We start from the raw sequence: 16,793 nt of genomic DNA, 5'->3' as shown, positions 1-16,793 counted from the left end.
GGAGACGAAATCCCGGAACGCACGAACGAATACCCCGAGTCGCCCACGCGCATCACCCCTGAAGCTAACCGGATCCACCGGTGTGGTGGCCAGCGTATCCCACGAACCGGATTTACTACTTGGTCGGTTACACTCTAGAGGCTCTCAATTCTTAAGATCCCGTCACAGGAGGCGGCAAGTACGACGCAAAGGAAAACGCAAAGGCAAGGGAACACACCCGCTAGGCAACCCTACGGCCAGATCCACGATCTAGGCCCCGGATCCATAAGCTCGAATATTCGCTTAGGATTCGGAACAATCCACGGACGCAGAGTGAAGATTTTCCACTGCTGCTCCACCCCATCCCCACGTCTCGCCAAGACACTCAAGCTTCACCACTTGAGCTCTTCGGAAGTTACCGAGAGAGCAAGATCCCGCCCTACCGACGGGTACACAAGGTGAGGAAAGTTCAGCAGAACACGGATCATCGGGGGACCCCCTCCGTTAGTCGGTGTCTGGGCGCAGTTGGTAAGTTGGATCCAGCAATCTCGCAGATTTTGCTGATCCTGCTACACCACATATTTACTCCGTTACTTGCTTACACTATAGTGTTGAGGAAGCTCGCAATAGGACGACTGAGTCTTAGGTTTAAGGAAAAATCAACTCTGATTTTATTTTAGGACAAAGGCCACAGCCCTTGCCACTCAAATACACGTCATAGTCCAATTGGCTAATAATGGGTCTGGCTCCCCATATATCAGCCAATGGCATGACAGCATTTAAGCACACGCTAGTCGTGTGCTGATGCACGTACTTATGTAAAGAAATCTACCTACTTATGTAATGGAGGGGCCCATTACATGGCATCCACATGGAGTACTGGCCAATGAGGGATATGTCCGCGTGAACTTGGCGAAGTACCGTGACTGGAAGATCTTAGCATTTGTGACAGCAATGGATAAATAATTGCTGCAAAACGAACAACGACTGTACGGAGAATGGTTGTCACACCAACCGCCAGCTGTGGAAAGGCGAAAATACCCTATTCCGACGGCGGTAGAGAAACGACCCCTCCAGTGGGGAAGGAGCAAAAATTAACATGCGCCCAGCACTGGGGGGGGGTCGAAGCTGAGGTAGGAGCTGACGAAGACCAGATGCACCGCAATGACGCCGACATCATATCCGCTTCGGGGATGACTAGGGGTGACCCGGCTCTCAACTCGGCGTTCCGGCGAAGAGATGTCTGAGCGGACTGTACGCCGGCGCTTCACTATGGTAAATATGAATTCTACCACATGTCTAAGTCTGACGACGATCGCGCCATTTTTGACCCCTGCACGAACTCAGCTGTTGAAGGAACAAGTGCCGTAATGACGAATGATGTAATGGGCCCAACTCCAATTACATAAGTAGGTAGATATTTCTTTAGTTATTACATAAGTAGGTAAAGTGGCACACGGGTAGCGTGTGCCAAAGTGTCATCATCTGATTGGTTGATAGTGAGGAGCCAGACTCACTTATTGACCAATCAGATGTAGACATGTGTTTGAGTGTCACACGAGGCCAGGGGTAGCCGCCCTGGTCCTAAATAAATCAGAGTTGAATTTGACACAAACCTAAGACTTGGTTTTAGTATTGCGAGCTTCCTCCGCACTATAGTATAAGCTAGTAACGGTATCTCTTACCCCGTTACACCTGGTAGCACTTTGTAGTCCTTCCAGCGACCAAGTCTACGATGAGCCAAGTCCAGAGCTCCAGGGCGACCCTGGAGCATGCTGCATTCCCCCATCTCACTCGCGTGGAGTGGGAAGCGCTTCACCGCCTCGTGGCGGTGTCCGGAGACGCTGTCGTCGCATCGCTGCTGAGCTCAGCGACGCCCGACCAGCAACGTCTTGCAGCACAAGAGTTCATGGAACGCGAGCTCGCCGGTGCGAATCGGCGGGTGTCAACTCCCTCGCGTCCATCCCAGAATGACGTCGTCAAGATGGAGACGTCTACGTATTCTGGCGCCGGTGAAAACCGGCTTCCGCTAAACCGGTGGTTCCGCGAGATCGACATCGCTATCGCCTCGCGACGCTTCGAGGCGTCATCGGCCAAGATGAACTTCCTCCTCTCCCGGTTAACCGGGAAGGCCAAAGAATGGGCCCTCGGGAAGCTGGTTGTCGACCCCGAGGCTTTCCCGACTCTGGAAACTCTCCAGAGCAACTTGCGCCTCGCGTTCGAGCCCCCGCAAGATGAGTCTCGCGTTCGCGCAGAGTTCTTCGCTCTGCGGCAAGGGCAGATGTCCATGCGTGATTACGTCCAGAAGACGCGACATCTGGCGTCATGCATCGTGACCAAGCCAATCGGCATGGCCTCGCAAGTCCACGTATTTGTGTTCGGCATGCGCGAGGGTATGACCCGCTACTGCCTCACCAGAGCTGAGCTCTCCTCTCTCGAGGAGGCGTTTGCACTCGCGATTCGCGAGAATTACATGGTCGCTGCATCGTATCTTGCAGCCATACCTGCGGAAGACCGCAGCCATACCTGCGGGTCGACGCCATCAACGCGTCGAGCAATCGCCGTCGCGGGTCCTACCGCGGCAGCGCTGGGCGAAGCAATCGCTCCCTCATTTGCTTTCGCTGTGGGAAGAAGGGTCATCGCGCGGCGGAGTGCCGCGCGCCAGCTCCCGTCGTCTCTCACGTCGACGCGGAACACTCCTCGGTCGCTCATTCAAAAAACGACCAGGACCAGTAGGTGCGGGGCGCCCTACTGGCTTTAACGAAGGACCGGGCCCGCCGGTGGCAGCCCAACCTTCGAGCCCTCCCGTGCTCCAAGCACACACCAATGCTACCACTACGCCGGGCGACTCGAGACTGATCATCGTCAGCCTCCACGTCACCGGTGCCCGGCGACCACTGCGCGCGCTCCTTGACTCAGGAGCGACCAACAACTTCTTTCGCGCGTCGTGTTTGTCGGTACTACCCAAGAACGTCCGCGTCCGGAATGGTCCGGGCGAGATCCAAGTCAAACTCGCAGACGGTAAGGCTCGCCGCGTTGCGCGGCGTGACGTGTCTTTGTCGTACACGTTCGACGGCTTCCGTAGCAAGGACGACTTCTTGGTGATCGAGATAAACTACGCGTTTGACTGCATCCTGGGCATCCCTTGGCTTGCGCGATATCAGCCAGAGATTGACTGGCTGGCCCAATCAGTCAAGCGTCGACGTGGATTCGACGTGAGCGAGGTCTTCACACACCTCTTGGTGGCGCCAAGAGACTGGCCCCACGTCACAGTCGTCGACAAAACAGCAACGACACAAGCAGTGCACAGAGCGAGCGATGGCCCTCTCTGCATGGCTTGTGCTACGTTGTTGAACGAAGAGCCCTCGCGGTTTCGCGAGGTAGATGATGAGGTGGTTGAGCAGCGGCTCCCACAGTACAAGACGGTGGTCGAGCAGGGGCTTCCACAACACGAGATGATGGTCGAGCAGGGGCTCCCACACAGCGAGACGGCGGTAGAGCAGAGGTTCCCGCCGAACGATTCGGCGGTCGAGCAGATTGGGCTCCCGTCAACCGATGCCGCGGTTGAGCAGGGGCTCCCGCGTTCTCCCGCGCCTAGAGGAGGGTGATGCATCGTCGAGTAGCAGTGCGTCAGACTCGAGCGTAAGCTCGAGGAAGTCGAAGAAGAAGTCGAAGCGACGACGCCTGAAACCTCGTCGAGATTACACGACCAGCGATAGCCCGCCGATGGAATCGGTCAGCGCGCTGGAGTACGTGGAAGGAGACCCGAATCGGTCGCGCAGCATCGCAATCGCGAGCCCGTCGCGCGAAGCGGCGGCGATCACACGCCTTCCAGGCTTGTCCTGGAAGAATTTTCTTCGGGACCTAAAGGCTGGAGACGTCGAGCAAGTATGCTTGGTCACCGAGGCAGTCTCGGTGGATGAGGCAGCAAATGCGGTCGCAACGGACAGTGAACGTTCACGTCTGCTAGGTGCTGAACCTAAGTCTGCTCGAGAGGAACGATTCCAAACGCAGTCTTGGGAGGCCTTGCGGGAGTCAGCGAATCCCGTATACGACACCGCCTGCGAGTACGCCGACGTCTTCCGGGATGAGATCCCCGCCGAGCTACCGGCGGATTGTGGGGTTCAGCATGAGATCGACCTCGCGCCAGGTACGAAGTACTGCGTTACCAGACAATGGCCACTTCCGCGTGATCAAGTGAAAGCAATCGATGACTTCTTCGAGGGCCGCCGAAAGGCCGGTCACGTGCGTGAGAGTACCTCTCCCCATTCCAGTCCAACGTTCTGTGTGAAGAAAGCTACAGGGGGATGGCGTATCGTTCACGCATTCAACAAGTTGAATGATGCCACCATCCTCGCGAGACTCCGATCCCTCGGGAGGACATGGTACTGGACTCAATGGTTGGCAGCGTCATCTACAGCGCCATCGACCTGACCGATGGATTCTATCAGATCCTGATGAGAACATCTGATGTGCCTCTCACCGCCGTAAGTACACCGAGCGGGATGCTCTGGGAGTGGCTCGTGATGCCACAGGGCCTCAAGAACGCGCCTGCCACCTTCAATCGCGTGGTCTGCCATGTGCTTCGCCCGCTTCGAGACTTCGCGCCGAGTTACTTCGACGACATCTTCGTGCACAGCCGCGCTGAGGGCAACCTCAGTGCCGTGGACGTACATCTGAAACACCTGAGACAAGTCTTCCAGGTGATGCGAGAGAACAAGCTCTACGCAAACCTGAAGAAATGTGTCTTCTGCGCACCGGAGATTCCGGTGTTGGGATGCTACGTGAGCAAGAACGGTGTGCGCGCGGATCCCGAGAAGGTATCGTCTATCTGTGCTTGGCCAACGCCGACAAGCCCCACTGAGTTGCGTCAGTGGCTTGGCATGGCCAATTACTTGCACAAGTACACGAAGAATTACCTGGGTTGATCCAGCCGCTGTCCTCGCTGCTGAAGAAGGACGTGATCTGGGAGTGGAAATCGGACCACCAAGCTGCATTCGACTCGGTGAAGAAGAGCTTGGCCTCTGCGCCGATACTGAAGCTTGCTGATGACTCAAAGCCATTCCACGTCGTCTGCGACGCGAGCGATTTTGCCATCGGCTGTGCGCTGACGCAGTTCGATGATGACGAACACGAACGCGTTATCAGCTATCAGTCGCGCCAACTGAAGCCAGCCGAGAAGAATTACCCAGTCCACGACAAGGAGCTCCTGGCAATGCGGTACGCTCTGATCATATTCAGAGTGTACCTGCTCGGTGAACAGTCATTTGCGGTTTACACTGATCACGCATCGCTGCGGACAGCGATGAAGAGCCCTCACTTGTCGCAACGGATGGCCCGTTGGCTGTCATTCTACTCCGAGTACAACTTCGTTGTTCACTACAAGCCGGGCAAGAATAAGATTCTCGCCGACGCGCTGTCTCGGCGTCCGGACTACGATCCCCGTGAAGCGCTAGGACATCAGCTCGCTGATGAGGACGACGACGAATGTGCGGTCTGCGTGTCGTCAGGCATCAACTTGACGTTGACCACGCCCACGCTCCCGCTGGGCGACGAGATTGCTACAGCGTACGATGATGACCCTATATACGGCGCCATCATGAAGCACCTGCGTGCTCCTAGTAGTGACACGCTAAGTGCCCTGTCAAAGACCACGCGGAATCAGATCGATCGATATCGACTGGACGGTAATCTGCTCAAGTACAGCATCGACAGGTTCGATGGACCTCGAGTCGTCGTCCCAAACGACGCTGATCTACGTGCGCGCATAATCCACGAGTATCATGACGCCCCGACTGGAGGACATCTCGGTCGCGAGAAGACGTACGCGGGTCTGTCGAGAGACTTCTATTGGCCGCACATGTACAAGTGGGTACGCAAGTGGGTCCGCACATGTGAAACTTGCCAGCGAGTCAAACCGTCTTCGACGTCTCAGGCCCCATTGCGCCCTCTTCCGGTCGCCACGGAAGCCTGGCGCTCCATTTCGATGGACTTCATCTTCGGTCTTCCGCCCGATACAGCCGGGCGCACAGGTGTACTTGTGTTCGTCGATCGTTTCAGCAAGATGGTCCATCTCGTTCCGGTGGCGGCCTCAATCACCGCGGAAGAGTCCGCGGCCCACTTCGTCGACGTGATTTTTCGTCACCACGGCCTGCCGGAGTCTATCGTGTCCGACCGCGACCCGCGGTTTACATCCGCGTTCTGGTCACGCCTCTTCGAGCTCTTGGGAACCAAATTGCTGATGTCAACTGCGGCACATCCGGAGACGGATGGACAAACAGAACGCGTCAACCGCGTCCTTGAAGACGTTCTCCGCAGCTATGCAACTTCGTACACGAGCTAAAGCTCGTTCCTACCGCTAGCCGAGTTCGCACTCAACAACGCCGAGCACTCCTCGACGGGTATGACGCCGTTCTTCGTGAACAACGCTCGCCACCCACGTGTTTGGGCACTTCTCGCCGTGGGTCACCCCACGAATGCTGGCGGCTCCACCCTTGGTGGGGGAGAACCTCCTTCGGTCGACATGGATGCTGAAGCTGCGCTCAGCTCTAGGGACAACGTGTCCGTGTCGTGGTCATCACCGGTACGTGAACCGGTGTCTCAGCACGCACCGGTAGCCTCACCGGTGTCAACAAGCCTGCCGGCGCACTCGACTTCAGGGTTATCTTCGGGTGTAGCCAGTGCGAACGCCCTGACTCGTTCTCCGTCCAGGCAGTCCATCGAACCTCCTCGGCATACTGCATCTCCGATAACGAGATGGACGTCGCAGAACTTGATCGATCCAGGCAGCAAGATTCGTGAGCAAGAAGTTACCACGGCAAACTATACACCGAAACCCTCGGTGCTTCCTGCCGATCGCTCGGCAGTTGCGGAATTCGTCATGCAAAGGCAATCCATCGCAAGGTTCGTCCGCGACGCACTGCAGAACGCAGTGGACAAGCAAAAGGAAGAAGCTGATAAGCACGGTCGAAAGAACGTGAATGTATTCAAGATAGGAGATCGCGTTCTCCTATCGACCGAGGGAATCCGCGCTTCAGCCGTGACCAACCTCGGCGCCAACAAACTTGCCCCACGCTTCATCAGTCCTTTTCGTGTAACCAAGGCTGTGGGCGACGCCTACACCTTGGACATCCCGTCATCACTTAGACTCCACCCGACGTTTTACGTCGGGCGACTCAAGCGGTACTTCCCTGCGACGATTCCTGATTCAAGCCAGCAGACGGAGCATGCGTCGGGCGACCAGCCCGACGAGCCTGACGCGCCAGAAAGCCGTCAGCCCCTGGCGCCCGCTCTCGCGGACGATCTCCCTGCTGGGCAGAGCCAAGCACATGCGTCTCCAATCCCCGTAGGCGAGATAACAGCTCCCGATTCGACTGACGAAGCTCCGACGCGATCTGCTCAGCCCGCCAGGCACGATCTTCCGCCCGCTCAGCCCCAACCTGAGCGTCCAACGCGCGGTTCGAAGCTGCCTCCACCTCGCCCTGAACGTACAGGGCGTACGCCGTATCATCGTGAAGGCCCACCACCGATAATTGACTCGGTGGGTGATGCGCGCTGGATTGTGGAGCGTATCGTTGACCACGAAGTTCCCCACATCTCGACCGCTCAACGAAACGTCCGTAGTCGTGTTCCTCGCGCGGTTCCGACCGCGCGCCGCTACTTGGTACGTTGGCTCGGCTATCCCCCAGAACATGATACGTGGGAGCCCCGCGCCAACCTTCTCCGCGACGTTCCGGACGTGGTCAACGAGTATGAGACAATGCAGCTTGAGAAGAATAATTCCGCGGGTCACCCCGCAGAGACCATGAACGAGATCGAGAACGGCCACGAATACGACCCGCACGAGGAGGTGATAACGACGTCGCGCTCCGACGCGTGCAACGTCGGCGTGAGCCGCGGCGAACACTGACACAACTTGTCAGTGCAAGAATGAAAACAAGAAACCACCGGCGACATCGAACCGGTGACCAGTGGGTTGGCAACCCGACACGCTACGACGGCGCCGAAACGACTTCGATTACCAGCGGCGACACGGTGGCCAACAAGTACCTGATTCTGGTGACACCAGCGGTGACAACGTGATGCTCACTTGGGTTGCTCAAGTGGTTGACTTCCGTCGACAAGTCTCATGTCTTCGAGATGTTCGAAGCTATTCCGTTCTGGCAGCAAAAACAACACTCGCGTGTGCGTGAGTGAATGCGCCTGGTGGGAATCGAACCCTGGCGTCCTGACTGGAAGCCCCATGCATTGACCATTGCGCCACGAAGTCGGCTTCGTGAGGTTCCTCATGTCTGTGATCCAAGTGCCTCCAGCTCGGAGTCTTCTAAGTCACATGTACGCTGGGCACTTCGTCGATGTGTGTCTTGGGAGCCGAGACGCACAGTGACGGTCCTCGCAGTACATCCAGAGCTTGTGGCGCACCTGTCGACCCTGGGCTTGCCCTTGTTACCACCGCCAGCGACGCGCTGGCGCTGCCGCCCTTCGCGCTGTCTCCGATGTCTCCGCCTTGTCGGTTTTCGAGTTTTCTTCAAATGTGTTCCGTGCGCTTATGTTGCGTAAGCGCAACTTAGAGAGGAGGGTGATGTAATGGGCCCAACTCCAATTACATAAGTAGGTAAAGTGGCACACGGGTAGCGTGTGCCAAAGTGTCATCATCTGATTGGTTGATAGTGAGGAGCCAGACTCACTTATTGACCAATCAGATATAGACCTGTGTTTGAGTGGTTCACACGAGGCCAGGGGTAGCCGCCCTGGTCCTAAATAAATCAGAGTTGAATTTGACACAAACCTAAGACTTGGTTTTATTATTGCGAGCTTCCTCCGCACTATAGTGTAAGCTAGTAACGGTATCTCTTACCCCGTTACAAATGAAGAAGTGTCTGAGACTGAAGAGTCAGCTATGACGATAAGAGACCCTGGAGAACTCTCGGAACTGGCCCTGCACGACGAACAACCCGTGATTGAAGATCGAGCCAGGTTTTGTGTCACCGGATCAAGTTTGGTGGGCGAGGTAAGCTCAGCTATAAGTACGCCGAACGCTTGTATTATCCATTCGGCGAGGGTGAGCTCGGCATCGGCGAACCCACACACTGAGAGCGACTCGGACGTGGCCACAACATGCACGAACGTTCGGAAATGTTCTGAACAATTGGAGCGATCGAAACGATCGGAACTAGCGGTGTTATAATCCAGCACTAGTTAAAGGTAAGTTTCAGACTGAGTGTATTTATATGTAGGGTTACCTTGAGTTCGATTTACAAGCTTAAGTCACCTTTACTGTTAGTAATGGCCTCGAGCGCCCCTAATACAGTACTGCACCCCGTTTTCGCGTCCTCGGACCTATGATAAACTTCCGGATGTAATGATCCAGAATCTAAAACGAGCAATGATTTGCATGGTAAAATATAGTTTATTTGCAAATCCTATGTGGTCCACCCCTGCGTACCAGACATTCCATAGAGTGATAGGCCGGCCTGATAAATAAACTTTCAAATGTGGCCAAACCATAAATATGTTATTTTTACAGTTAGTTAATACTATTTTCAGTTGTTCTGTAAGATAAAAATATTATCAGTAATATTATTTTTGAGGATCCCAGCTGAGGACAGACTGTATTGCAATACTTGACGACGTACAGTCCTTCAGACACTCCTGCTTAAAGCTGTCTCCTCGCCACCCCATCACCTGACGAAAAAAAAAAATCCTATGGCAACGTTCATGCAGTTTTAAAATCACTTGAGCAAGGAGCTGTAAGAACGAGACAACTGGAGACAGCGAGAGATAAAAACGGAAGTTGCTTCACGTGTTACCTACACCGTGGACTGCAGCAGTTAATTACTCGATTGACCCGAGGCTTCCACCACAGAGCCCGAATTCGGAGGTCCATTCATCTGCATAGGATTCATGACCTGCTGGGGCATCTGCATTGCCTGCTGGTTCATTGATTGTTGGCCCATCGACATGTTCTGCTGTGACATCGCCATACTCTGCTGAGCCATACTTTGTTGAGGCATGGTCATACTCTGCTGAGGCATCCCCATGCTCTGCTGCGCCATCGCCATGCTCTGATAAGGCATATTCTGTTGCTGCATACCCTGCTGGGCCATACTCTGCTGCTGCATTCCTTGCGTCCCCGGGTTCATGCGCTGCATCTGAGTAGGGGGCATCATGCCGTAGCCCTGAGGGCCCATCTGGAAGCCCATGTTGGGGGCCATGGCGCCTCGGTTGTCTCCATAACTGGTAGGAATCTGCATGGCGTTGCTCATGCGAACATTGTGCGCCATTGCTCCACTACCAGGGACACCGTACGGCATGCCTCCGTTAGCAAACCGCTGCTGTTGTTGCTGTTGTGCCATCGGGTTCATTTGTGCATACTGTTGAGCCATCATCGGGTTCATGCGTGCCTGGTATTGCGCCTGAGCGTACGCCTGAGCTTGGGCCTGGGCTTGAACTTGAAGCCGCGCTTGATGAGCCTGTGCCTGAGCTCTCGCCTGTGCTTGGGCCTGAGCTTGGGCCTGAGCTTGAGCCTGGAGCTGCGCTTGGTTGGCCATTGGCATCTGCATCAAACCAGCTCGGGAATACTGCTGCTGTTTTTGCTGCTGCTGGGCCATTTGTCCGTACACCTGCGGTTGTCTCGGCGACGTCTCCGACGATTCGTCTGCCCACTTAGCCAGCGTCATGAGGTTCTTGTTGAGGTTCTTTCGCTTCTTGTCCAGTTTCTCCGTGAACTCCCCCAATTGCGCTGTACCCTTGCCGTGTTTGATCTGCGTATTGAGCTCGATGATCTCCACAATGAGACTCGAGTTCTCATCCAGCATGGCCTGCAATGTTTACCGGAGACATTTTTCTCTCGTTAGAAGACACGCTTTGAGATCGCGATTAAAGACACACCCAACCTGAATCTGCTCCGTGCTAATCTGCTTGGGTTCCTGGGGCTGCTGCTGTTGTTGCTCCTGGAACTGCTGTGGCACTGCGTACGCCCGGTTCATGGCCATCTGCGGGGCTGCTGCGTCCATCGTTGATTCCGCTCGTTGATTTCCGATAAAGTACAATTATTGCAATTGGATGAAAATCAAATAAAAGTCATTTGATTGGTTGATTCTAAAGCGCGTTCAAACCGCTGGTTTTTGGCAATAGCAATTATGAGCGGCATGCAGCGCTTCCTCCGATTGAGCGCGGTCGAAGCTGAGGCCGCCATGAAGCCTCGTCTGGTGGACGGCAAGTGGAAGCAGCCGCTGATCTCTGGCCGCAAGATCGCTATGGTAAAGAAGCACGCGACACGCGAAGGCCTCATGGGCACGTGGGAAGAGGGCAAGGGTGGTTGGCTCGAGACATGGGACCGACCGCAGAAGCACCACGTGATGCGGCCGCTCAAGGGCCACAAGAACCAGCGCAATGAGTTTGAGCGGTGGGTGATTGGACAATTGGAGTGCTGTGCAGTCGTTCTTTGATTGACGACTGGGTTTGTGTGTGTATGTATGTGTTGGTTGGTTGCTGGAAACAGCGTCAAGAAGGTGCAGGCAGCACTGGCAGCCATGCCCACCAAGATCGCGGAGCACAAGAAGGCAGTCAAGCAGGCCAAACCTCTCAAGGGACTGGACAAGTGGCTCAACGAGAAGGACCCGTACTAGACGTAAAAGGCAGGGGCTGAGGGGGGATTCAACCTTGTCAGAACACACAAGACATATTCCAATTTATTAATTGAGGGTAATTGCTGAAGTGTTTTTAAACGACGGGTTATGGTGTCGCTTTGAACACTACCTGAGTTACGGTTAAAGCATGTATATTTGTGCAGCCGAGTAAACTCTAGCGCCTTACACTAAATTGTTTCTGAAACGTCGCGCCTAGCGTTGTATTTACTGCGAGGTGGCATCGACTGCAGTGCGCTTGGTCGAGAGTGCGTAATCGAGAATCATGGGCTTAACCAAGCACGGTCGAGTAAAAAAAGGTATCGTTGCACCTATGAGTGACGACGAGGACAGCAATAATACTGTCAACCTCCACCAAAGCAGCACCAACTCGTCGAGGCAGGAAGCAAGAGGCGTGTCCTTTTCTTCTTCGCGAGGGAAAATATGGTGCATGTCATGCTCTTGTTTAGCTGTCCGAGTCAATGTGAACTGATTCCGCTTCGTTCCTGGTGCAACTTCTCCAGGTTGATTCTAGTCGTTAACATTTCTATCGTCACCATGTTCATCTTCATGAGTTCCACGCGCTTCCCGTCTCTGCATGGAGAAAGTATTGTGAACGCTGCGCTGGAGCAAGACGAAGAGCACCCAGGACCAATTGACAAGAACGCAGAGCTTATTTTCTCACTGGCAGCCGTTCACTTCGCTAATACGAAAGAACCACAAATGCAAGAAACCGGAGGCTCCTCAAAAATTACGAGCACTGATCCTCTGGATAAAGGACCCGACTTGAAGGATGCAACCAAAAGAGAGACAGAAGCACCACACTTGGTGACACCAGGTGATGTTACAGGGGTAACTCCTTCAGTCCATACCGATATCCACGAGGAGGAATCCGAAACACTCTTACCGGCCGTGACTCTACAGATTGGTGAACCGGTATCCAGTGTAAACTTTAGCAAAGACGCCAAAGCAACCGATGCAACAAATGACTCTTCTTCAGCTAATGAGCCAACAACTACAAATCGACGATCTCCAGCTGAGATTGCAGACATTATTTCGCGAATGAAGGAATCGCAGGATGTATCTTCAGAAACGCTATCTCCGTCCCCAGAGCAGCCAGATGAAGCCGATTACAGCTCATCAACGGCAACTGCAGCGCCGCAACTTGTAGATGTCGAAACTTCTAAAGTCAAGTCCAAAGGTAATTATGATTCGAGCTAACTGATGCCCTCAACTTTCAACAGAAGCTCATTTTATAAGTGTGACGATTCTCAGATCTTCTTGATAACTTATCGGTGTGGCTCACAAGTGACTCGGGTGTTGAGGTTGAGAATTTGGAGGGTTGCTTAGCGTCATCAGGAAAAGATGTCGTCGCTTGTGGGGTAAACAGGTATCTCGCTCTCTATGAATGTTACCTCTAGGACGTCGGAAGCTTACATATTCGTGCTGGGTCAAATGGTACATGTAGCTGGACAAACCAAGTTGCAAGCATAGATATCAACTTCGCCGCCTCAACATCTTTCCGCCCCGCGTCACAAAAATCTGTGTGGATTCCGATCGCTCCAGACACATACAACCAGCTTCCAACCGTGTACTTTACGTCGTGTCCTATGGTGACAGATATGCTGAGAGTACACGAGTCAATGACAGTGCTGTTCGTGCTCTCTCCAGCTCAGATTGAGGTGAGAACTCGATCCACGACGAACTACAGCTCGTTAGATGATAATCTTTTTTATTTTTTGGGTTATACTAGGCTGGCGACTCGTACACTGGACAGAAATTCTTCGGGAACTCTCCGTATGGACAGTTTGCTCTTCACGGTGGTAAACCATCGTTTTTTGCCAATCACGGCCTTGTAGAGAGTGCTCAGGTGATCCCCTCGGGACAGTTCTCGCTTGTGACGTACCGTGTGGTTCCAGGCTACGTCCAAATCAAGGTCAATGGTGGTTCTTGGGGTGGTGAAGCTCCAGTTGAAGGCGACGATAGACGCATTCGAATCACAATTAACGATGTGGTGAGCCTCGGCAACAGTAAGGGTGCGTGCGATACAAACGCGTTCCAGGGTAGGATTGCTGAGGTGCTCATTTACGACGTTGAATTGGACAATGCGAAGATTGAAATGGTGGAAAAATTCCTCCACGAGAAGTGGTGGGGGAATAAGCCGTTCCCAATAACAACAACGCCAGTGCCTGTAGTTGCAGAGACTGAACCTGTTGTGTCTAAGGTTTATAATCTATTGACAGGCCCAGTGGCTGAATCACCCGGAAATGCCGCACAGGTCAATGAAATGAGCCAGCAACCTTCCTCAACAGGGAAGCCACATGCTGAAGACACCGAGCAAGCGTCTACTCCAGCAGAGAGATATCAAATCGATCATCGAAACAGCGATGCTCCGGGGAAATTTTCGAGAGTGGATGAGGAGGACGTGAACTCGCCCAAGTTCGATCCGCGAGTCAGCATTTTCGAGTGGACAGCTCCTAGCCAAGCTGATCCAGCAAATGCAGCGCGGTGGAGGAACACAGTGAAGGAAAAGGTGGAATACATCCGCAACTTTCAGCTGGGTGGTGACGTACTACGCACACTGATCCGCCAGCACAAGGACGAATTGGTGATGTTGCGAGAGGAGCTCTTCGGTTGACCCTGACCTTTATCATGGTGCCCAACAATGCAACCTCGTAAAAAAATGGTTTTTATTAACCGTTTTTATTGGATGAAATTATTCGTTTCCCTAACGTATTGCGTGCGTTCTTCAAAGAGCCATCTTGTCGAAGTGTAACGTTATTAATAGCTCACTGTTCAACCAGCTACTTCATGAAGTATGCATTAGAGGCGATGTCATGAAGTATCCCGAAAGTAACACTAGTTTTCAAAGCAAGCTTAGTCAAGCTCCCGCGCGCTATGGCGTCTCAACGCTTGTCATCGTGGCTCTGCGGCCCTGGGGCTCAAGCCCCGGATGCAGCCGACGCAGCGGATTCGAAGCTGCAGGATATGAGCAAGCCCACAGCCAGTTCCAGCGACTCACCACTGGACATCAGCCTCGTGCAGCTGCGTGCCAAAGAGACCATCACGCGCATCAGCCCCGAGAAGCTCTCGCTCGTGGAGGAGATCGACAGTGAGCCGGACGATGCAGAGTTCGACGAGAGAGCGCACTGGACTAGGCGCGGATCCAGGAAGAAGGCCAGGGCGTCACGTCGAGCCGCGGCTCTGGATAAGTCGCAACCGTCGATTGCGCTCTTCTGCGTGAAGGAGGCGGCCTTAGCTGCCGATAAACCGGATACAAAAGCAGAGGAGGATACACTAGACGGTGCTATTGCAACCTCACAACCCGAAGAAGAAGGAGAGCAAGAGCAGAAACAGGAGGAGGAAGAAGGAGAGCTCCAATCTCGAATTGGACTCGGCAGTCGAGAAGGAAGAGCACGTAGCTATTGTAATGAGCTCTGGACGGCCCAAACGCCAGGCAGTTGTACGAGCAGAGATCTTGCAACAGCAACAAAAGCTATTGGACGCTGTTGCTGCAAGGAAGAATGCAACGCCGTTTTTGACTCCGCCGCCCTTGACCAAGAAAGCAGCAGCAGAGGGCAACGCAACGACTAGTGGGCGCAAAAGAAAATTGGACATGAACAAGAAGAAAATGTCTCCGCCCTCGAAGAATGGATCTACAACGAGCTCACCTGGGGCCAACAAGGCAGCACAATCATTCTTCTTAAGTGAGCCGGAAAAGAAGCAGATGCAGGAGATCAATGCCGTATCTTTGTTCCGGGAACAACTTCGACAGACGCGTGAAAAAGATCTCGCGTTTTTCGCTGGTAAAACAGCGAACCCATTTTTTCAGGCCCGCTCCAGTACCAAGCGAAGCAGCAGTGCTGAAAATGACGACGGAGTTGCTGAAATGAACGAAGATGGTGAAGCTCGCGACGCAAAGGGGCGCCGTGGGAGTCGCTGGAGTAAACCTTTGTCGCTGTTTCCTGAGGTGCAGCACGTTTTAACGGTGTGTCTGGAGCACGAAGACATGGACATAGACTCCAAGGATTGGAATCCTCCCAGGAAAAAAGCGCAGCCAACTTCAACTCACTGTCCAATGGCCGTAGTAGTGATCGAAGACGACACAGCTGCAGACGGAAGCTTGCCCACTGAAGTTATGGATCAGCTAAAAGCAGCCATGAATGGCCAAGTCTGTACAGAATCCTCGTTCTCAGAGCAGTTTTGGTTCCGAGAGTACTTGGACGCCTCCAGTCTCCCAGCTGCGATTACCGGGGCAATTGATGTTACTTCTTTACGTCCAGAGATTGCAGAAGCGGCTGCAGCCGAGTTGGCAGAAAGGGAAACGCTGCTGGTTGATGAGTTGGTGGAGACGCGTGGCATGCGTGAGAAGCGAGTGCGTGAACTCCTCGACGGACTGGAACAGGCCAGAGCGAAGCGCCTGGACCGGAAACAGAATCTGTCCTTGGTGGATCGCTACTTACCCGTGAATGCCAGTGGCCTTGTGGGGAATCAGGAGCCCCTTCACACGTTGTCGTCGTGGCTAAGTGCGTGGAAAATTGGTGGTGGTGACAAGGAGAAACTGGATTGCTTTGCATCGGAGCTTTTCACCTTTGAGGACGGTGATAGCGACAGTGAGGACGAGATTGGAGACTTGTGTCGCCTGTTTATTCTAAAGGGCGAGTCGGGATCCGGTAAATCTGCTGCTGTCTATGCTTGTGCTGAGGAACTTGGCTACGAAATTATCGAGATCAACGCGGCTCAGAATCGATGTGGAAAGAGTGTCGTTGAGCTTTGTGGTGAAGCTACACAGTCCACTCGAGTGCTCCACATAGGCGGCAAGGACGATAAGTGCAAGAAGAAGCACAAGAAGAAACGCAGACGACAGTCTGAGGGGCGTAAAAGCTTGGAGAAGCCCACAGCAGCGTCGTTATCGCTTGTGCTGTTTGAGGATGTGGACCTGGTTTTCGACGATGACAAGGGATTTCTCAATGCTGTGTGCTCGATTGCCAAACATTCCAAGTGTCCCATTGTTGTAACTTGTGCGCAACTGCCCGATGCCTTCCCCTTAAAACCTGGACGACTGTGTCGTGAGCTCCACAAGCCTTCAATGGACGAGTTCACCACTTGGATGCGTCTCGTGGCTTTCATTGAAGGGCTGCAGTTGGACCCGTCTCTCATTAATGCTCTGGGTGAATTCTTTGAGCG

The 16,793-nt window shown here is 53.8% G+C and overlaps 3 protein-coding genes across 3 annotated transcripts in view; 2 read left to right on the top strand and 1 right to left on the bottom strand.

Moving 5' to 3' along the window:
• Window positions 1-9,809: 9,809 nt before the first annotated feature.
• On the bottom strand, window positions 9,810-10,989 carry PITG_17736 (uncharacterized protein; the record flags this gene model as incomplete). The annotated part of the gene is made up of 2 exons (XM_002997555.1): window positions 9,810-10,799; window positions 10,875-10,989. One exon carries the CDS (start codon window positions 10,794-10,796, stop codon window positions 9,810-9,812), a length of 987 nt encoding a protein of 328 aa, XP_002997601.1.
• A 951-nt stretch (window positions 10,990-11,940) lies between these two features.
• PITG_17735 (uncharacterized protein) lies at window positions 11,941-14,244 on the top strand (the record flags this gene model as incomplete). Its single annotated transcript, XM_002997554.1, has 6 exons — window positions 11,941-12,053; window positions 12,131-12,444; window positions 12,643-12,807; window positions 12,882-12,996; window positions 13,075-13,288; window positions 13,360-14,244. The coding sequence occupies 6 exons, from the start codon at window positions 11,941-11,943 to the stop codon at window positions 14,242-14,244; spliced, it is 1,806 nt and encodes a 601-aa protein (XP_002997600.1).
• A 350-nt stretch (window positions 14,245-14,594) lies between these two features.
• Window positions 14,595-16,793, top strand: part of PITG_17734 (uncharacterized protein) — a gene marked incomplete at both ends in the record, with an annotated part of 3,125 nt that continues 926 nt past the window's right edge. Inside the window, 2 exons of the mRNA XM_002997553.1 lie at window positions 14,595-14,910; window positions 15,029-16,777. Coding sequence (XP_002997599.1) covers window positions 14,595-14,910; window positions 15,029-16,777 — 2,065 coding nt within the window. The remainder of the gene's footprint in view (window positions 14,911-15,028; window positions 16,778-16,793) is intronic.

This window comes from Phytophthora infestans, genomic scaffold (genome assembly GCF_000142945.1).
Source record: "Phytophthora infestans T30-4 supercont1.70 genomic scaffold, whole genome shotgun sequence".
Lineage (NCBI taxonomy): Eukaryota > Oomycota > Peronosporomycetes > Peronosporales > Peronosporaceae > Phytophthora > Phytophthora infestans.
The sequence above is the reverse complement of the archived record's forward strand: the minus strand, read 5'-3'. Positions and strand labels throughout refer to the sequence as shown.